This window comes from Hypanus sabinus, chromosome 4 (assembly GCF_030144855.1).
Source record: "Hypanus sabinus isolate sHypSab1 chromosome 4, sHypSab1.hap1, whole genome shotgun sequence".
In the NCBI taxonomy this organism is placed as follows: domain Eukaryota; kingdom Metazoa; phylum Chordata; class Chondrichthyes; order Myliobatiformes; family Dasyatidae; genus Hypanus; species Hypanus sabinus.
Genome location: NC_082709.1, coordinates 43,292,604 through 43,314,817, shown reverse-complemented (window position 1 = coordinate 43,314,817; position 22,214 = coordinate 43,292,604). Strand labels below are relative to the sequence as shown.

Here is a 22,214-nt window from a genome sequence, read left to right as displayed (position 1 = left end):
TAGTGAACAGGGAATAATGGACAAAGTTTGTTTAGACACCTGACATTGGTCAGTCATATTTAAAGGTGCACTTTCATTATCAAAGAAGTGTTTGTTTTCACAACTTTAAGTGACTAATTTGGAACTGTACACAATAGCATGCAGTCGCAAGCTCCTGATTTTATGTGTCCTTTTCCAGCCCTTTTTTGTTGATCACAATTCTCGCAGCACCACTTTCATAGACCCAAGGCTCCCTCTTCAGACTGCCAGGCCCTCAATTGCATTAGTTCATCGGCAACATTTACAAAGGCAGCGCAGCCACAGTGCTGGTGAGGTAAAGACCTACATTTTTGATTTGACTGTCCTTTATTGTGGTCAAAAACATGTCTCACTCACAAGTGTAGACCATCACTGAAATTACAGTAATGTGGTGCAATGTTATTTGGATATTGGGGAACTGATTATCTTGCATAAGAATATGAATTGATTCATATTAGGAAACTGTTTAGAGTTCTTTAAATCCTGTTTAACATTTTTTTTTTGTGTTTTGCTTATCAAGTGTCTATTTTAGGTTGAATCAATATATTTAATATGTATCTTTAAATAGGAGAAAATGCTTTTCAAGTGTTTGAAAATCAGTGTTTGTTTTGAAAACTAAATCTGGGACCATGTTGGAGTCTGAGTACACGGTGTTCAAAACCAGGTTATTTGTGTGATAGTTTTGTGTTTACAACCATGAATAACCTGTGTTTTCCTTGCTCCTGTTGTGTACAAACATTTTTTCCCATCAAAAGAGAGGTGAATGGAAGACAAATCAGGGCAAGTCATTCCTGATTATCCTCTTGTGGATCACAAGGAATCCTTCTTTATTGCAAGAGCAAATGAAGTTCCCTGCAACTATACAGGGAATATTACATGCAGGTCTGATCTTTCTACCTCAGGCAGATGTAATTGTGACAGAGAGAGTGTATTGGAGATTCTTCAGATTGATTCCTGGGAAGGGGATGAGAGACATTAAGCACTCTGGCCCTTGATTCTCTTTAGTTTACAAGAGTGAGAGGTCATTTTATTGAAACAGAAAAATTTTAAAGGGCTTGACAGAATTCAGAGATGGCATTTGCTCTGGCTTGTGGTATCTAGAACCAGGGGTCACAGTCTTGAGTAAAGGGTTAGCCATTTAGGTGTGAGCTGCAGGTATCTTTTTCTTAACCTGTGAGTTGTGAATATTTGGGATTCTCTCCCCAAGAGGATCAGCCTCTGAGTGATATTTGAAAGAGAAGTCAATAATTTCTATTGATATAAAATGAATCATGGTAAAAGAAGAGGAATAATTTTTAATATAGTGGAGCAAGCACAAAAGGCTGAGTGAGTTGTTTCTGTTTCTATTGGTTAATGTTCTTGTGGATCTTCTTCTTGGATCAAGAAGATCTCAGTGGCTGCAGAATCTTCTCAAGGGAGGATGAACAGCCAGAATTCATTGTGAACATTTGCACCAATCATGTAGGTAGAAAGAGAAAGAAGTTCTGCGCAGTGAGTACATGGAATTAGGGAAAAGGCTGAATGGCAGGATATCCAAGGTAGTCATGTCTGGATTTCTGCCAATGCCGTGTGCTAGTCCAGCCAGGAATAGGATGATAGTACAGGTGAATGAATAACTGAGGAATAGGTGCAAAGGGCAGGGTTTCAGATTTCTGGATTATGGGTATCTCTTCTGGAGAAGATGAGACCTGCACAAAAAGGATGGGTTACAACTGAACCCAAGAGAGACCAACGTCCTTGAGGGCAAGTTTGCTAGAGCTGCTGGAGAGGGTTTAAACTAATTTGGTAGGGAATGTGAACAGGAGTGATTGGGCAGTTGGTATAGATGCAGTGTACAGTGAGACTGTGAGGAAGGACAGGCAGATGATAGGGCAAAATTGCAGTGACTGGACTGAGTTGGTGTAACTGGGGGCAGAATCCAACAGGGTGATGAATACAGGGCTGAAGGTGTTATATTTGAATGTACATAGTGTACAGAATAAGTTAGATGACATCCTAATGCAGTTAGAAATTGGCGTTGTGGGCATCACTGAGTTGTGGCTGAAAGAAGGTCATAATTTGAAGCTTAACATCCAAGGACACACATTGTATTGAAAGGACAGTCAGTTAGGCAGAGGGGTGGGGTGGCTCTGGTGGTTTAAAAATTGACATCAATATCTTAGAAAGAGGTGATATGGTATGGGAGAATGTAGAATCCTTGTGAGTAGCGTTAAGAAAGCGCAGAGGTAAAAACTCTGATGGGAGTTAACGTACAGATTTCTGAACAGTAGCCAGGATGTGAGATATAAATTAAAATGGGAAATAGAAAGGGCAAGTCAAAAAGGGTAATGTTGTGTTAATGTCATGGAGGATTTCAATATGCAAAATCAGGTTGATGATCAATCCCAAAAGAGGGAATTTGTCATATGCCTTTGCGTGGAAAATGATGCTGCTGGGGTGGTTGAGTCCTCCAGTGCAGGGGTTCCCAACCTGAGGACCACAGACCCCTCGGTTAATGGTAGGGATCCATAGCATAAAAAAGGTTGGGAACCCCTGCTCCAGGGGAAAAACAATTCTAGATTATGAACTAGATTTGATTAGGGAGACTAAGGTAAAGGAACCCTTAAGAGGCAGTGGTTGCAATAGGAATTCACCCTGCAGTTTGAGAGGGAGATGATAAAGTCATCAGTATTATAGTAAAGGGTATTACAGAGACATGAGGGAGATGCTAGACTGTTGATTGGAAGGGGACACTAGCAGGGATGACTAGAAAACAACAATGGCTGGAGATTCTGGGAGAAATTCAGAAGGCTCAGGATAGATGTATCAAAAGATGAAGAAGTATTCTAAAGGAAGGATGAGGTGTAACCATGGCTGACAAGAGAAGTCAAACACAGTATAAAAGGAGAGGTTGAAGGCATATAATATAGCAAACATTAGTGGGAAGTTAGATAATTGGTAAACCAACAGAAGGCAGCTAAAAAGACATGAGAGAAAAGTGAAATATGAAGGTAAGCTAGCCAATAATATAAAAGAGGATTTCAAAAGTTTATTCAGATATTTAAAGAGTGAAAAAGAGGCAAGGGTGGATATCAGATCACTGGAAAATAATGCTGGCGAGATAATGCAGTAATAGGGAACAAAGAAATGGTGGACGAATTTAATGAGTATTTTGCATCATTCTTCAATGTAGAAGACACTAGCAGCATGCCAGGAATTGGAGACCATCTGAACAGAAGTGAGTGTGTTGCTATTACTAAGAAGGTGCCTGGGAAGCTGAAATACTTGAAGGTAGATAAATCATCTGGGCCAGATGGACTACACCCCAAGGTTCTAAAAGAGGTAGCTGAAGAGATTGTGGAGGCATTAGTAATGATCTGTCAAGAATCAATAGGTTCTGGAATGGTTCCAAGGACTGGAAGTTTGCAAATGTTACTCCACTCCTTAAGAAGGGAGAGGCAGAAGAAAATAAATTATAGGCCAATTAGCCTGAAGTCACTGGTTGAAAAGATGATGGAGTCCATTATTAAGGATGAGGTTTCAGGGTACTTGAAGGCACATGATAAAATAGGCCAAAGTCAGTATGGTTTGCTTAAGGGGAAATCTTGCCTGACAAGTCTGTTAGAATTTTTTGAAGAATTAACTGGCAGAATAGGCAAGGGACAGTCAGAGGATGTTCTTTACTTGGATTTTCAGAAGGCGTTTGACAAGGTGCTGCATATGAAGCTGCTCAACAAGATATTATTGGTATTATTGGAAAGATAGCAGCATAGACAGAAGATTGGCTGACTGGCAGGAGGCAAAGAATGGGAATAAAGAGGTCTGTTTCTGGTTAGCTGTCGGTGATTTGTGGTGTTCTGCAGGGGGTGGTTTTGGGACTGCTTCTTTTTACATTATATGTCAATGACTTGGATAATGGCATTGATGGCTTTGTGACCAAGTTTGTCAACAATATGAAGATGGGTAGAGGGCAGTTAGGTAGTGTTGAGGATGTAGGGAGTCTGCAGAAGGACTTGAGACACATTGAGATAATGGGCAAAGAATTGGCAGATGGAATATGGAGTAGAGAAGTGTACAGTTGGCCCTCCTTATCCATGGATTCCACATGCGCGGATTCAACCAACCGCGGATCGGGAAAACCCCCCAGAAGTTCTCTCTCCAGCACTCATCGTTTGAGCATGTACAGACTATTTTTTCTTGTCATTATTCCCTAAGTACTACAGTGCAACAATTATTTACATAGTATTTACATTGTATTAGGTATTATAAGTAATCTAGAAATGACTTAAAAGTACAGGCAGTCCCCGGGTTATGAATGAGTTCCATTCCTGAGTCCGTCTTTAAGTCGGATTTGAAATCGGAACAGGTACATCCGGTATTATTTAGCATCAGTTAGTCAAACGTTTTTCTTAGTATATAGTACATATTTTACCTTTCTATGCATATAAAACACTTAAGAAACATACGTATTCCAATAATTAAACCACTGCGTGGCTGAGTAATAATTTGTAGCTTTCATCGGGGTAGGGCCTTTCACATACTCCATTCAAATTGTTCCGATCGTTGACCGACTGTAGTCTAACGCTTTTCCAATAACCGATGGCGTTTCACCTCTTTCCGATCGCTTTATTACTTCTACCTTATTTTCAATCGTGATCGTGATTATTTTTGTGAACAGAAACACCGCAGATTCAGAGTTAAGCCGCCAGATCCAAATGTCCACTGCACTGAGACATGTTAAGTAAAGTCTGGGGTTCTGCTGGGTCTTAAAGACCACCGCACTAGGGGACTTGAGTATCCATGCTTTTTGGTATCCATGGGGGGTCCCGGAACCAATGCCCCGCGGATAAGGAGGGCTGACTGTATAGTCATAAACTTTGGTAGAAGAAATAAAGGCATAGAGTATTTTCTAAACTTGGAGAAAATTCGTAACTCAGAAGTGCAAAGGTTCTTGCAATTCATTGTGCAGAACTCACTAAAGGTTAACTTGCAGGTTGAGTCTGTGGTGAGGAAGGCAAATGCAATGTTAGCATTCATTTCTAGAGGACTAGAATATAAGAGCAAGGGTGTAATGCTGAGGCTTTGGAAGGCATTGGTCAGACCACACTTGGAGAACTGTGAGCAGTTTTGTGTCTCTTATCTAAGAAATAATGTGCTGGCATTGGAGAGGGATCAGAGGAGGTTCACTAGAATGATTCTGGGAATGAAAGGTTAATGCATGAGGAGTGTTTGATGGCTTTGGGCCTGTCCTCACTGGAGTTTAGAAGAATTAAGGGAGATCTCATTGAATCCTATTGAATGTTGAAAGCCCTAGATAGAGTGGGTGTGGCGAGGATATTTTCTCTTGTGGGTGTTTAGCACCAGAGGGCACAGCCTCAAAATAGAGGGACGTCCCTTCAGAGCAGAGATGAGGAGGAATTTCTTTTGCCAGAGTAGTGAATCTGTGTTGGCGTGTGGCCTAGTGGATAAGGCATTGGTCTAGTGATCTGCACATCACTGGTTCGAGTCTCAGCTGAGGCAGCGTGTTGTGTCCTTGAGCAAGGCACTTAACAACACATTGCTCTGCGACGACACCAGTTCCAAGCTGCTTGGGTCCTAGTGCCCATCCCTTGGACAACATCGGTGGCTTGGAGAGGGGAAGGCTTGCAGTTTGGGCAACTGCCGGTCTCCCATGCAACTCTGCCCAGGTCTGCACCCAGGAAAACCTTCCAAGGCACAAATCTATGGTCTCACGAGACTAGCGGATGCCTATTAGTGAATCTGTGGAATTCGTTGCCACAGTCGGCTATGGAGGTTGTCATTGAGTATATTTAAAGAGGAGGGTGATAGTCGGGGCATCGAAGATTACGGGGAGAAGGCAGAGGAATGTGGTTGAGGGGGATAATGGGTCAGCCATGATGGAATGGAAGAGCCCATTCAGTGGGCTGAATGGCCTAATTCTCCTATATCTCATGGCCTTTATTCTTTGTGGAAAAGGACATTTTAGAAAATGGAAGTGAAAAGGAATTGAGGTGAGGGTAGAGGTGGGGTGTTAGTCTATTGGAATCTTGAGTTTATTGCTTTTAGCATGTAGAAATGAAAATTGATTCATCAGGTTAGTCAACCGTTGAAATAATAGTTAAAATACCGCCCATGAATATATCATTGTGTTTTGTATCCACTAAATGATTATTTCTGCTAGGTGGCAGATGATTCTCGCCATCCAGGGCCCCCAGTGATGCCCAGACCATCCAGTACATTTGGCACCATCAGTCGAAACCACAGTCAGGACCTGGTACCAGTTGGTAAGTCATCTCTTGTTATTTCATGCAGATATGTACAGCTGATGATTTGAAGGGCCATTGTGGGAATGAGCTTCAAACAATAAAATCCTGCTGCCTCCCAATACTTTCATTATGCTGCCTATTGAAGGGTAACAGATTTTGTTAATTCATTTTAAATATATTTTATGTCAACAAATACTTTACCCTGAAGATGTTCCAGTATTGTCCAGTCATGCCTCACATTGGCTTTCTTTGTCAGCAAATATTCATAGCATCAGCAAAAAGCATCATCCTCTGAACACAATTGAATACTGTAGTTATGTGGCATTTGCTTTACACTTTAGTCCTCTGCTTATCTGTTTCTGTGCTGCTTCTGCTTCCAGCCACAGGGTGGCAGTAAATCACCTAAGGGGTTCCAGCAGAGTGAACATTTACTTAAAATGTGTATCAAAGCATCTGGGCCAAGGAATTCTGATGTACATGGAACAGCTTCAGTATTTTCCATAACTATTTGGCGCATTTTGTATTTGATTTTATTCAAACTGTTCATTTTACTTCATAGATTTTCAGTAGGAATTAGGGACACATTTTGGTACATCCATCAGCTATTGACCCTACTTACATGAAGTTAATGATGTTGGTTTCTTCTGAGTAGTTTATGTTTCACGGATTCTTTTAAATCAAACAATTTAACAGTATCAAACTATTAATATTTTTTGAGACTCCTGATGTCTATTGAATCCATGTCGTTTAATCTAGTCTGTTATATCTTGAATCACAAAGAGCTTGCTAGGCGCTTCTTGGTTTGATTTCTTGCAAAGTGCTCATATAAGTACCTGTATTCTAAAATATTACCTGAGCATTTTCAAAAAAATTCTGAATTTGTTTACACTTTTTTTGTAATTAGTGAATAAGCCTAAAATATTCCTTTCACATAGTTCAACAAAGCTGATTATTACTAGTTTCGCTGGTTGCATTATGGAGCAGCCTGCTCCAGAATCTTTGCTTATCAGCAGGTACTTTGGTTTAATACCAAGCCAAAGTTTTTCGTGGTACTTTTATTCCATGAACTTATGCTTTTGAAGTAATCAGATTAGTCTTCTGTCACTGCATAACTTCATGTAACTGGGGTTATTCAGGAATGAACAAGAATAATTATTAATATACTGATTTTGGATGTCAGTAATTTTTTGTCATTATCTACCTGATTCAAGATTATTATTCGACTTATGTGGTGATGCAAAGACTTGTTCGATGTATTGCATTTTAATCTGTATAGGCTGAGGCCTGCAGCTCAGAGTGGTGGGACAGGATTTTGCATTGGTTGGTGCCCCAGATACTGATCGAGAAATCGGGGAGACATTTTGTTGTGAAATTCAAGTCTAGATTACACAGAGGAACTTTCCTTTTCACGCAGGCCTCCTCTCCCTTTTACCAAAGTGTATGGACAATAGATAGAAGTCAGATGGGAGAAGGGGTTCGGTCCATCATTACATTAATTTTCTTAACTTTGGTTAATGTATCTTCAAGCAACAAGTTCCAATAAAAGAGGCAGATTTGGTTTAAGTAGATGGTATGAATCTTTCTCTATATGTTGAGTCATTTCAATTGCTCCAATTTATAGATCAGTTCAGCATTCTCCATTTTATAATCCCTGACCTGATGAGATATTCTGTTGTTTTCAGCTTACAATGATAAAATTGTAGCATTTCTGCGTCAACCAAACATCTTTGAAATTCTTCAAGAGCGCCAACCAGACCTTATCAGGAATCACTCACTCAGGTAATCACATTGATTGTCCAAGTGATGGTGCTGGTTATGTGATGCTGTACATTTTTCTGGTACAGTTACCCCTCCAATATCTCAGCCCCTGCATCTGCCCTGCAGTGATGTGTAAGAAAGAGCGAATAAAACTGCTTTAAGCCCATTGAGCATTTTCTTTTCACAAAACATGGATTCTACTCGGTGCATTCCTTTTTTGATGAAAAAATATATATCCTTGTTACCTCATTAGCAATTTGTCCCTGATATGTTACTTAGCGTGGCATTTATGCTATGCCAGTGGCTGAGGACGCGTCACGCCCCACATAATTTCTAGTGATTTCAGTCTATTCTAAACTACAATAACTTAATGATCTCAATTTGGTATAAAAGGTGTTAACCAAGCACACACAGATTGCATAAATTGTGTTTTGTTAACGAGAAATCTTGGAGAAAAATTCCTTTGAACCTTAACTTGTTTTGATGCTTTTATGCTCAGTCCTTTAATTCTGTGCACACAGTTAACTTAGTTGTTTCCCCAGAATTGAAATAAAAATCATACTTCCACTGAGGCATTTTCTTCACTGTGAAGGTTGACTACTTTTGCCTAAGATATCCAGAACTTGACTTCATGAATCATTTCTATACTAACTTACTGAAATTTACGATGAACTGACCTTGAGCTGCACCTCAGAGTAATGAATCAGAATCAGGAATCAGCTAATAACATTGTTGTAATGAACGGGTTGTATGGATGCTCCCAATTTACATTTCAAATATCCCCACCACATGATGGCACCATCAGTGTCAGCAGTAAATTGAAATGCTGCAAGAAAGCATCACTTTACCATTCGTTGTGAACTCAGCAGACTTTGTCAAATATTAAATTACCTTTTTTGGTAGCGCCGTAGCGACAATATTTATTGTTCGGTGCTGGCTGGCTGATGTGCAGCAATTCCTCTTGCCCCGCCGTAGGCAGGGTTACAATTGAGAGCTGCTATCTGGCCAACCGGTATGAATGTGTAATGTAGTAACTGTGGTGGTTAGACTGGGATGGCAAGCTCAATACTCCAACTCAGAGTAGCTTAACAAATAGTGTTTCAGGACGAAGGGGGCATGGACATAACTGACTTAGTTCAATCAAAAGTAAAGCTCCTTTTTAAGGAGTTTAGTAGTACAGAATTTAGCTTTTATGTTTGCAGTCTATGAAGTAAAATTAAACTACAGAAGTAACATAACAGTTTCACTTATTGATATTGGTGTGGGTGGCTGGAAAAATGTAGTGGAATGTTCTGCAATCGTTAGATTTAAGTAATAAATTAAGCAAATCTGAATCTATTTACATCACATGATATGAACTGTTCAATAAAAAGCCTTTTATTTTTTTCCATCTATAATCAATATTATCACTTATAAGGTAGACCACTACATTTTGTGGAATGGATGTGTATAACACGAAGATTTCCAGAGCAAGACTTAAGAAGTTCTATCCAGCAGCCTACTTGATTTTCTTCCACACAATCCCTTCTCTCCTTCACCACTTTTTCATCTCTCTCTCTCTAATTCTCCTCCATCTGTATCTTCTCTCCTTCATTCTTTCTCTCCCTCACTGCTCCTTCTACCTCCCTCTGTCTCTACTCCCTACTCAGTATATCCTTTACTCTCACCTCTCCCTTCCTTGTCCAACTCCCCCTTCTCTCAACTAACCCCTAGATTCCCATCTCTCTACTCCCTCCATCCCCATCCCCCAATGTCATTCTCTTCTCCTTTACCAGCATCCTGTCTCCTGCAATGCTGTTTCTTCCCTCTTACCCTCCCTTGTGCTGGACCATCCAGTTTCTCCTCAGCACCAACTCCTCTCTGCCACCGTACCATCTGGCGAGAATTGGGATGGCTTTGTTTTGTTTAGCAGGGTGGGCTTGTGACACTTAACTCTGCACAAAACTATTCTGAATAGGTCTTTCAATTATAATTCATTTCTAGGCCTTCTGTCTCCAGAACCTCTGATTTCGGAGGGTTTTAGTTTGATAGGTGGGTTTTGACCAAAGGAAAAAATAGCTGGAATCACTTAGCACTTTAGTGCAAGGGTGTCTATTAGGTACATCAAAAATCAAACTTACAGAAATGAGCAAAAACAGCCAATATTTACAAAAAGAAAACACAATAATAGCTCCATTCTGTTTTTGTTCAATGTGAACTTCTGGCAGCCTCTATCTCTCCCTCACTGAGGGTGAAGAGCTTCTTTTTATTCGGCACTCACTTTCTTTAGTTACCAACAAAGTTAACTTAAGACTAGACACGAATTAGAGTATGATGCACTCCATAATGTAGTTACAATCATATTACAAAATAAACAGAAATATCTACCTTAAATACAGTATACAAACAACATATACACATTTGCACATGCCCGTTACTAAAGAAATGGAATATTCCACTGTTTGTGGCGGGAAAGGCACCATAAAGCCAACCTAAGCGCATCAGCTCGGTTTAGGACCCACAGCGAGAATATACCGGGAAAGACATTGAAGTGTCTTCACTCAGTGCAACGATAGCAGAATGATGTGTGTGTGTGTGTGTGTGTAAGGAGTGTGTTTACCGAGTGCTGTCCATCACAGTTTTTAATAGCAGTATGGGCAATTTCAGATCCCCATTAGTGAAATTGTATCTTTGTGTCAGACACTGGCTTCTATTTAATCTTTTGTTGCAGGTCTCTTGTCTCTGACATATTTCTGTGCCTTTAAATCTCCAATAAATCAGAGGTGCACAAGAATGCTCTGGTGCTTTTCTGATTCTCTGATGTCCTACCTATCTCTGTTAACCTCTTCGCAGATGTATGTCTGAAATCAACAATTCTTGAGAGTTATGAATATGAATATGCTTCCTGTAATAATATGGGTGTGTTTGCATTGGGCTCTTGCATCAATCATAGTCCTTCTGGGAGCCACTAGCCTGTTTTTCTCCTGATTTGTAAATAGAGAAGTCAGTAAAATTTATACAGCAGTCTGGCCAACGCTTCTTTGACATCATATCTTAAACTGTCACTGAAAAGAACAAGAGCAGCCAAAATTAAAGATAGTTAGATTAGATAGGTCAGCTTTATTCATCGCATGTACTGTAGATTGAAACGTACAGTGAAATTTGTTTGCTTCAATGACCAACAGGGTCTGATGATGTGCTTGGGGCTGCCCACGAGCATCGTCAAGCTTCCAGTGCCAACATAGCATGCCCAAACTTAATAACACTCACCCATAAGTCTTTAGAATGTGAGAGGAAACTAGAGAACCTGAGGAAACCCACACAGTCACAGGGAGAATGTACAAACTTCTTAAAGAGAGTGGTGGGAATTGAACCTAGATCACTGCTGCTGTAAAGTATCATGCTAACTGCTACACTACTGTGTGCCCAACGAGCTTCCTTCCTCTCAGGTAGCATTGTGGGAACATCTTCACCAATAGCAGCGGTTCAAGGGTTAGCAATTAACCTGACACATTCACATTCCGTCAGTGCATCTTCTGATAACGCATGTTTCGATGTTCAAAGTAAAATTTATTATCAGAGTACATACATGTCACCAGATACAACCCTAAGTCTCTTTTTCCTGTGGGCATACTCAGCAAATCTTTGGAACAGTAACTGTAACAGGATCAATAAAAGAGCAAGAGCATAGAAGACAACAAACTGTACAAATGCAAATATAAATAAATAGCAATAAATAACAAGAGCATGAAATAATGAGATAAAGAGTCATTTGAGTCCAGTGAAATCATTGGTTGGGGGAACACCAGAAATAGAGTGAGTGTAATTATCCCCTCTTGTTCAAGAGCCTGATGGTTGAGGTGTAGTGACTATTCTTGAACCTGGTAGTGCGAGTCCTGAATCATCTGTACCTTCTACATGATGGCAACAACGAGAAAAGAGCACTGCCTGGGTGGTGAGGATCTTTGATGATGCATGTTGCTTTTCTACGACAATAGGGAAGTATTTTAAATTTAACATGATGTGAATTAACAACAAGGATGTAACTTACAAAATTAAAAATTGCATCTAGTGCACAAGACACTGCTTTTCTAGCTGGGTCCAGATTTTGCTGTTTTGTTGGATGATGATTTTGGTCATTTAGTGAATTCATCTTGTCATTTATTTATGTTCTTTGGTAGTTTGTGGAAAGTGATTATATTTAAAAGAATATAAGGTCTATGGAAAGTGACTATATTTTAATGAATGTAAGTTCTGATTATTTTACCTTAAATGCCAGACACATTGAAAAGCTTATAGACTGTTTTCCCAGCAGTATTGCACAATTTCAGTTATTGTTTTAAGTTACTTTGCCTCTTGGAAATTATACTTGTCTTGCTTATTTAGTTATTGAATCCGGTGTGGGAACAAGATTCTCAGCACTGCAGTATTAAAGTGGTATAAAAGATGGAGAAGAGTTTGCTATTTTAGTATCATTTGTAATAACTGCTTTTGCATTAGTTATGTATTCCCCTTAAATAATTTCCTAATCAAAATTTTCACTTGGCATATAGTTTTATATATAGTGGGGAAATTGAGGATTATGAGGGAAAGGCGGATGAGTGGAGCGAAGCCACAGTCATGGTCAGCCATGATCTTATTGAATGGAGGAATGGATTCGATGGGCCAGGTGGCTTACTCCTGTTCCTAGTTCTTAAACTCTTATATTAGGACCATTTTATTCTCCGTAATTGTGTGTTTATTGACGTAATGCTTTAATTTTAATGTAATAAATACTTGCAATGCTCAGTGTCGTATTTTAAAATGGTGAAGAATCAGTCAAATAGCTTAATAAGAGTGTGGGTCACCTTTTCAATGCCATGAAATTAAATTAGAACCACTCAGTAAATCAGATAGTGAAGAGTTAACCTTTACTTTGGTGAACTCCTGCCAGAACTAGAAAAGTTCGAAGCCAAGTTTTAATGGGATGGCAAGGGACAGCAGAAATAGAAGTCTGTGATGAGGCACGAGGGAGAGGTGCAGGGCCATGAAACGCCTGAGAGGCAGAGACAGAGTACTTGAAAAATCTGGTCATGGTGTTCTGATATTTTGTGCTGGGGTTGTGATCTATGGGATGTGGGGGCGGGGTGGGAAAGTGGGGGCATAGGAGATGGTGTCAGAGAAATGGCATACAGCCACACGAGCTGAAGGTCAGTCACTACACTCTTCTGTTTGATGAGAAATTGGAGTGTCGCATATTCACAGTGTATTGGTTAAAGGAAGCAGTGCGGAATGGAAACAGTGATACAATGTTGGGATTTTGCAAGCTGTACGAGAGGGTAAGTGGTCAGGAATAGTTTCCCAGGTGGATGGAAAGTATTATTTTAAGATGGAGGATCCTCCAGGAGGTGAAATGGAAGTGGAAGTGAAAGTAAGGACTTATGAAGCTGAGCTCAGTGTTGTGTTGACGTCAAAGTTCATAGAAGTGGGGTTACATGGGGATGAAAATGAAAGGTGGAGGCAGGAGAGGGCACTGGAGTCAGCAAAAGGATATAACAAAAATATACAGTATATCATTGTCCATTTGTATCCTTCCCAAAATCTAGCTTGAGGCTGTATGAATTCCAAATGAAGAGTCCCTCTTTGTAACTCCAGTTACTTAGATATTTGCAAATAAATATAAATACCTGCAAATTTATTTTGACTCACATATTGGGAAATGAAACCTGCACCAGTGAAAATATTATGAGTCAATTAAAAGAGAAGAAGTTTTAATGACTGTGCTGAGAGAAGGTGGAACTTCATTTTTTAAGAGTAGAAACAGGCAATGTATTGTACAGGGCAAAAGTTTTAGGCACGTATATACAGCTAGGGTGCGTAAGACTTTTGCACGGTACTGTAGTAATTTTATGTATTGCACTGTACTGCCACAGGAAAAGAAACAATACATATGTGAGTGGTGATGAACCTGATTCCAATATGGGTCTCTATTGTGGACGGAGAGACTCAGGGGGGAAGGGAGCAGGGAGAGTGGAAACATGGGTGAGAAGGGGGGAGGGAGTGGGAAACACCAGAGCATTCAGTTCTGATCAGTAAATCGTTTGCCTGGTATCTCAGGGTTGGGTGTGTCTGTACCCAAGCCAACCTCCCACCCTTGGCACTCCTTCTCTGCCACCTGTCAAACACCCCTCCTGCAGCACTCCACCCTCACCATTCCTAACGTCCTTTGCTCCTGCCAGACTTAAAAACTCTCTCTCCAGTCCATGATGACAAATACAGTACTATGCAAAAGTCTTAGGCACCCTAGCTATATATATATATTTGCCTAAGACTTTTGCATAGTACTGTTACCTAGTCACCTACACATAAGAATGTATTTCTGCTGGCTTTGACACTTTGCTCCCTTCTACTTTGGCCAGTGGGACTGGTTTCACATTTATATAAGCAAGGTCATCACATGGTGACACCACATTGCGGTGGGCCACACATGCATAGTCCACAGCTTGGAAGCTCAGGAGATAGGCCATTCCTAAATGGAGGAAGTTGATGCGTTCAACATTGGCAGGGAAATCAAATGCAAAACTGGGTGCAGGAAGACCAAGAATGAATTTTATACAGTACTGTGCTGAAGTCTTGGGCGTGTCACGTACCCCGTAACCGGGTTAAAGAACCAGCAGAAATGGAAAACACTTTGGAGTCTGGTATTACTGTAAACTAATAGTGTTTATTAGTAAACTAAGCAATATAGCACTATAAAATGCAAATATATGAAACAGGTTAGCAATGATATATACAGAAGTGTGGAAATAGAAATCAAAACCAGGCTCTTTCAGAGCTAGGGGTAAATGGATAGAGTCTTACAATGGTGACGAGTTCAGTTCAGTTCAGTTCGAGGTAGTTGTTTGAGTATCGTTGGAGCAAGTGAGAGGTGATGCTGTTGCCCTCGATTTTCCCGTTGTCTTCCTGTTGTGGGCACCGACTATGACCATACCACGTACGACCGTTCTTCAGTGGTAGAACTATCACCCAGGCAAGGGAGGACACACAAATAGTTTCCCACCGGTCGCAACTTCTCACACTGTGAGCCACTGATCGATTCCCTGAATTGATCCTCCAAAACCCCCACCTTTACGTGGGTGCACACAGCTTGTTCAGTGTCCTGTGGTGTGTCTGTCTGTGTCTCTGCAGACCTGCTTTTTATCTCCACATGCTGGACACCGGCTGTCCATCAACCAACTCCTCCCTGCTGTTCTGCAAGAATCTTAACAAGCAGGCAAAAGTGTCCTTGGAGAAAAGTAAACAATCAGCCGAGGAACCATAACATTAAATCTTCTCTCTCTCTCTCTCTCTCTCTCTCTCTCTCTCTCTCTCTCTCTCTCTCTCTCTCTCTCATTTGCACTGGATGCCTCCCCACTCTTTCTCTCAATAGCAGCACAACCAGTGTCCAAAAGCCAGTCTCATTCTCTCGAAATTTTAAAGTGATTGTCCACAGAAAATGTGAACCCTAGGGGTACATAACAGGCGCATGTTAAAAAAATTCTGTAAAGCAAAGATGCTTCCAAAAGTAATGAAATGAGAACTTTCCAAATATCAAAAAATTACTATAAAGAGTGGTAATCAGTAAAAAACAACACTGAATCAAATCAGTATTTGGAGTGACCACCCTTTGCCTTTAAAACTCCCTCAATTCCCTTAGATACACATGTGCCGTCTTATAAGAAAATCGACTGGTAGGTTGTTCCTAGCATCTTGGAGAATTTGCCACAGTTCTGCAGATATTGGCTGTCTTGCTTCCTTCTGTCTCTCCAGGTAATCCCAGACAGCCTTGATGATGTTGAAATCAGTGCTCCATGGAGGCTGTACCATCTGTTGCAAAACTTCTTACTCTTTTTGCAGCAGATAGTTCCTTATGACCTTGGCCATGTGTTTGGTGTGATTATCCTGCTGCAGAATGAAGTTGGGACCAACCACTCGTGTCCCTGATGGTACTGCATAATGGATGAGAATCTGTGTGTACTCCTCAGCTTTGAGGATTCTGACCAGATCAAAAACTCCATTTGCAGAAATGAAGCCCCAAGCCTGCAGGGAACCTCCGCTGTGCTTCATTCCAGCAGACACTCATCCATGTAACCCTTTCCAGCTCTTCTATGGACAAACTACCTTCTGCCTGAGCCAAGAATTTCAAACTTCTGCTCATCAGTCCAGTGCATTTGCTACCTTTGTTTGGCACCACAGACCTTGTGCTTTTGTGTAAAGGTGCGTCTCTTAGCTTTGTTTCCATTTCCGAGGAATAGCTTTTTGGAACTCTTCCATGAAGACTACTTCGGACAAGATTTCTCCTGACTGTAGAAGGGTGTACTTGGGTTCCAATGGTTTCTGTGAGTTCAGAGCAGTGCTAGAATTTTTCTGATTTAGAAGGGGCGTCAGTTTGATGTATCTCTTGTCTGTTACACTCATTTTCAGTGGATGACCACTGCGTTTTTGGTCCTCAACCCTACCTGTTTCTTTGTGCTTCTTCAGAAGAACTTGACACTCCTTGAAGGAGTTTGCTGTCACAGGAGTTTGCAAGGCTCACTCTTGCTATGGTGTAAGAATTGATGATTTGACGGTTAAACTGTGTTACCTGCCCCACCCTTACCTTTTAGTTTGGTTGTCCATTGCCCAGTTTGACTTTTTCTATACCACTTCTATTTCAGTTAATTAGTTTAGTTCACTCAATTTATTATACCACTGGTCATTAGCATCCCGTTTAATCATGCACTGGGTACATACCTACAAAGTGATCATTCCTTAACTTGAAATGTGGTCTATTAGTTAACATGTTACTTTCTTTAACAAAATATAAACAATCCTCTGTAACATTAATTTTTTTGGAAAATGAATGTTTGGAAACCTAAAATTTGGTCTTTTCTACTGAGACACTAATGCAGAAGACAAAAAATAAACATCTAAAACAAAATTTATATTTAAAAAATATCTAGAGTGCCTAAGACTTTTGCGCAGTATGGTACAAAGTTGGATTTTTTTAAATTAGTGAATCCATCAAGTGATATGATTCAATCTGGAAAATTTCAGATTGTATTGTTGGTTTGGCAATAGGTAATAGAGATAGTGAATTAATGATGTGCTCATCTTATTTCTTTTTAAATTTATTTCTTTTAAAGTGTAAAGCATAGTTGTATTGGTAGTCTTGGATTTTTATTTCAGTTTTTTGTCTATAAATGCCTTAAGACCCACAATACAAAGTGACCCAGTTCACTTTGTCCTCACATGTTAATGTCCTTTCCATGTTTTCAATGTGATGAGGTAAGTCTAATTCATGATTTGAAATACTCACCTGGCATGACATAATTCCACAAAAAGTATCATTGGCATGGGCAGAACTGCACATAGTGAAAACGGACTCCTCTGTTTGGTATCTTACCAGCAAAACTACATGCATTGTCTTCCACAGCTGTGATTATGCTACATGCATTTGATGTATAACTCAGACAGATTTGCACTATTGATAAATGAGATTTGCCCTGCTAAAATAATGGTAGCTTTGCAGAAATGGCAGTAAAAATTGGCTGTATATGTGTTTGCATAGTTTCTGCAGTTCAATTCATCCAGAACAAGTGAGTAATGGGAAAAGTGGGGATTATTTGTGTGGGTGCAACTGATACTGTCTTAAATAAAAGATGATAACCTATCAATATTGGTTGTCCTTTTTTTAAAAAAAACAAGTATCCCAGTTTTGTAAATATTCTGCCACACCAATGCAAAATGAAGCAAGTTTACACCTAGTCACTGATTTGGATGGATGATTATAATTTTGTAGGAGTTTCGTCAGTGAGCTCATAAATCAGTTTTGCTGCCAGAAACGAGCTGCTGAAAGCAGGAAGGGTGTCAGTGAAAAGAAGCAGCGCAAAATTCTTCCATGACAGGAAGCCAATGCTGAAATGAGTGACTCTTAGACGCACTAGTGTTGCATCCCGCCTGTATCAAACAGTGTTTGCAGCCTCATTTGTAATCACGACTGACCCTTACCTCATCTGTCCTGTGCTTGGTCGTTTGCATGATGTGTACTCTTTTGTATTCTGAGGACATTATTGGATTCTTTGGATATTTCCATAGGGACAAGATACAGTTCATCAGAAGTGAAGGGACTAGCGGACTTGGGCGATTATCCAGTGATGCAGATCTTGTTATGCTGTTAAGGTAAGTGGGGGTTATCAGTCCAGGATTATGCCAACAAAAGAACTTCTAACCACTGTTGGAGAGCTCTCTGTCTAGAATCCTGCATCGTGTCGGACATTAACACGGGGGGTGTTTTGTGACCATCTGGATGCATGTATATGATGTCAGACTTAAAGACATAGTTTCATGCCAAAAGACTCACTTCAAAGGTTCATTTGTTGTCAAAGTATGCAACTTTGAAATTCTTCTTTTCTGGGTAGTCAAAAAAGAAAAGAAAGGCAACACAATCATCCCTCCTCTCGCACAAAAGAATGAACAACACAGGACAGGCACATCAACCCCCAAATCCTTCCTCTCACCCAAAAGACTGAACAAAACAGAACATCAACCCCCAAATCCCCCTCCCTGCACAAAAAAAGGAGAAAGATCGGGCGAAGTACACAGAATATATAAAAAAAACTATAAGACTGGGAAAAAAAACCTATAGACCAAGTCCATATCCAAGACACAGAAAACTTGAATACCATTCTCCAGGCTTTCTCTTCTCTAGTAGCAGAGCGATCAAAAGGCAGGCAGATGATGCTCACCTTCTGCATTTGCCTCGATGTTTTAATCTCCCTCATTGCTTTTGATACTTTACAAGTCAGTGAATGATGGAACCAGATGAAGAAAGAGATGATGGGCAGGTGGGGGAAGGGGAAGGTAGTGGTGGAGGCTGGAAGATGAAATAATGGGGAAAGCTATGATCATGTTTGTGGGTGGTCCTGGGATACAGTGAGTAGAGCTACTGGCACAGCAATTTAGTTCAATCCTGACCTCTGGTGCTATGTGTAAGGAGTCTGTAGATTACCCATGTGACTGTGTAGGATTTTAGATGCTTTAGTGTCCTCCAACATCCCAAAGGTGTTCAAGTCAAGTCACAATTATTGTTATTTTGACCATAACTGCTATATACAGTACATAGTAAAAATGAGACAACGTTTTTTGGGACCATGGTGTTACATGACACAGTACAAAAGCTAGACAGAACTACGTAAAAAAACAACACAGAAAAAAAAACTACTACAGACCTATCCAGGACTGCATAAAGTGCACAAAACAGTGCAGGCATTACAATAAATAATAATCGGGACTATAGGGCAGTAAGGTGTCAGTCCAGGCTGGGTATTGAGGAGTCTGATAGTTTGGGGGATGAAACTGTTACATAGTCTGGTCGTGAGAGCCCAAATGCTTCGGTGCCTTTTCCCAGACGGCAGGAGGGAGAAGAGTTTGTATGAGGGGTGTGTAGGGTCCTTCATAATGCTGTTTGCTTTGTGGATGCAGCGTGTAGTGTAAATATCTGTGATGGCGGGAGGGGAGACCCCGATGATCTTCTCAGCTGACCTCACTATCTTCTGCAGGGTCTTGCGATCCGAGATGGTGCAATTTCCGCACCAAGCAATGATGCAGCTGCTCAGGATGCTCTCAATACAACCCCTGTAGAATGTGATGAGGATGGGGGATGGGAGTTGGGCTTTCTTCAGCCTTTGCAGAAAGTAGAGGCGCTGCTAGGCTTTCTTTGCCATGGAGCTGGTGTTGAGGGACCAGGTGAGATTCATCACAGTGGTAGATAAATTGTAACTGTAGATGAGAGAATCTGGAGAGGAAGTGAATAAGGAAAGAAATTTTTAAAAAAACGGTACTGATGTTTTTTGCAGACTCTTGCTGTCAGCATGATCCTGATAGGCAAAAGATAGACTTCAACATTGAGTTGAAAGAAAAATTGTTATGGGGAAAATAGCCTCAGGATGATTGTATTTTGATAGCATGAATTGAGGTATATACAGGGTCTGTTTAGAGCCTGCCTGTTCATATTAGAGTGCTGCCCAAAAAAGGAATAAAATAGTGAACCAGGACAACACTTGCATTGAGTTATTGAAACAGTTGATTCAGACAGTTAACCATTGGGCAGTATGGTGTTCATTCACTTAGATTTTGGCATTTGTTGACTTCACTGCCTATTGTATCTCTATTTGTGAATTGTTTAATAAAAGTTCAGATTATCTTCTCTGTAAGATATTTCAAATATGTCCAATTGTTCAGAGTAAATAGTGTAACATGACCAATGTAGTTTTGTATTTTACTTTTGAGTTTACTTCAATCACTGTGGCAACTATTGATTGGAACAAAGAACTTATAATCTGAAGGAACATTGATTTCCTGCCTAATTGTTCAAAAGATTTATAATTCCCACTATCTACATCCGTTGATGGACCTCTCACCCTGTTAGCAAAATATCAGACGTGTACAAAAATAAACAAAAAGGTTCTTTGACCAGAAGTTCCTATAGTGAAAAATTCATTTGACTTTTTTGTGGTTATTATAAGGAGTTTCTAGCAAATTTAAGACACAGGAGCAAAATTAGGCCATTGAGGTTTTTTTTCTATGCAAGTTATATACACTGACCAAAAATGGGGTAGGAGTAAACTTTCTTTGGGTTCCTGTTTATTGTGGTGTAGAGGGTAATGAAAAAGCTAAACAATCACTCAAATTGTTTATAATAGATCCCTCAAAGCAGAGCAGAAGTCAAAAGCATTATAAAACATGTATTGAGGACATAAAACTATTATCTAAAAATAGATCACGAAAACATGTTATACCTTTTGTTTTCCATAATACAAAGGCTTGATCCATAAAAGAGGGTAAAAAAAAGTTAAATATAATAGGGCTTGATAAGATAAACTTATTCAAGCCAAAAAATTTACGAAATTGAAACCATATTCGCAATGTATGTTTAACTATGGGATTGGTTATTTGTTTATTCAACTTAGATAAAGAAAAAGGAAGTGAAGATCCTAGAATTGAAAACACTGAAAAGTACAGATTTTTTTGTACAGATTTACATTCCAAATTTACCCATTGTGGGCAAGATGCTATAAATCGATTCTTGTGTCCAAAATATTAAATATGGAATATTGACTGCCCAATAGTAAAATCTCAGGTTTGGCAAGGCCAAACCACCCTCCTTCTTAGGCTTCTGTAAATATTTAATAAGTATTTACAGCTATCTAATAAATATAACTTACCTAAAACTCTTTAGGTATTTGCAAGTTAGAAATTTCTTGAATCATATGTTACAGTCTTTTCCGAAATTATGTCCAATGGACATTAAGGAAAATTTTTTAGCTCTGAATCCTTGCCAGAAGGGTTTTGTAGCCACCATTTATAACATGATCATGAAAATACAGCCAGAAGTATCAGAAAAAATTAAGAAGGAATGGGAAAAAGAACTTCATTGTCTTATACCCACTGAGCAGTGGGAGAAAATTTTATAATTAGTCAATTCTTCTTCTATTTGTGCTAAACATGCCCTAATACAATTTAAGGTTGTACATAGGGCTCACGTGTCCAAGGATAAACTTGCTCAATTTTACTCTTATGGTAATCCAACCTGTGACAGATGTTATTCTGAAGTAGCTTTGTTGACCCACATGTTTTGGTCTTGCCCTTGTTTGCAAAATTATTGGAAAGATATTTTCGGTATTATTTCAACTGTACTGAATATCAAATTGCAACCGCAACCTATTACTGCAATTTTCGGTTTACCAATGGTGGATAATATTTGTTTATCCTCCTCAGCTCGACGGATGATTGCATTTGTTACATTAATGGCTAGAAGATCTATTGTATTGAACTGGAAAGAAATTAATCCTCCAACTATATTTCGGTGGTTTTCTCAAACTATCTCTCGTTTGAGCTTAGAAAAAATTAGAAGTGTTGTCTTTGATTCTTCAGTTAAATTTGAAGAAACTTGGAGACCATTTATCCAACATTTTCATATCAGTTAAACTGACTTTTCCTAAACCCTGATTCTATTATCCTTAATTATTTGGATGGAGGTGCGGAGTTATTGACGCTACTGTGTATATTTGACATAATGCAATGGCCCATGTTGGTTAGGTATTTTTTTCTTTTCTTTTTTGGGGATTTTTTTTCTTCTTATTTACTCCCTTTTTTCATAATTACTATGAGTTTGGGAGGTTATTATATATGGATTATCATTTATATGAATGTATA

At 39.6% G+C, this 22,214-nt stretch overlaps 1 protein-coding gene across 12 annotated transcripts in view; it reads left to right on the top strand.

Annotated features, from left to right (window-relative positions):
- Nucleotides 1-22,214, top strand: part of LOC132392693 (E3 ubiquitin-protein ligase HECW2-like) — a 305,761-nt gene that overhangs the window by 209,045 nt on the left and 74,502 nt on the right. For all 12 annotated transcript variants that reach the window (XM_059966929.1, XM_059966924.1, XM_059966920.1 and 9 more), the window contains 4 exons: nucleotides 179-313; nucleotides 6,179-6,281; nucleotides 7,946-8,042; nucleotides 18,096-18,179. In XM_059966929.1, coding sequence (XP_059822912.1) covers nucleotides 179-313; nucleotides 6,179-6,281; nucleotides 7,946-8,042; nucleotides 18,096-18,179 — 419 coding nt within the window. The remainder of the gene's footprint in view (nucleotides 1-178; nucleotides 314-6,178; nucleotides 6,282-7,945; nucleotides 8,043-18,095; nucleotides 18,180-22,214) is intronic.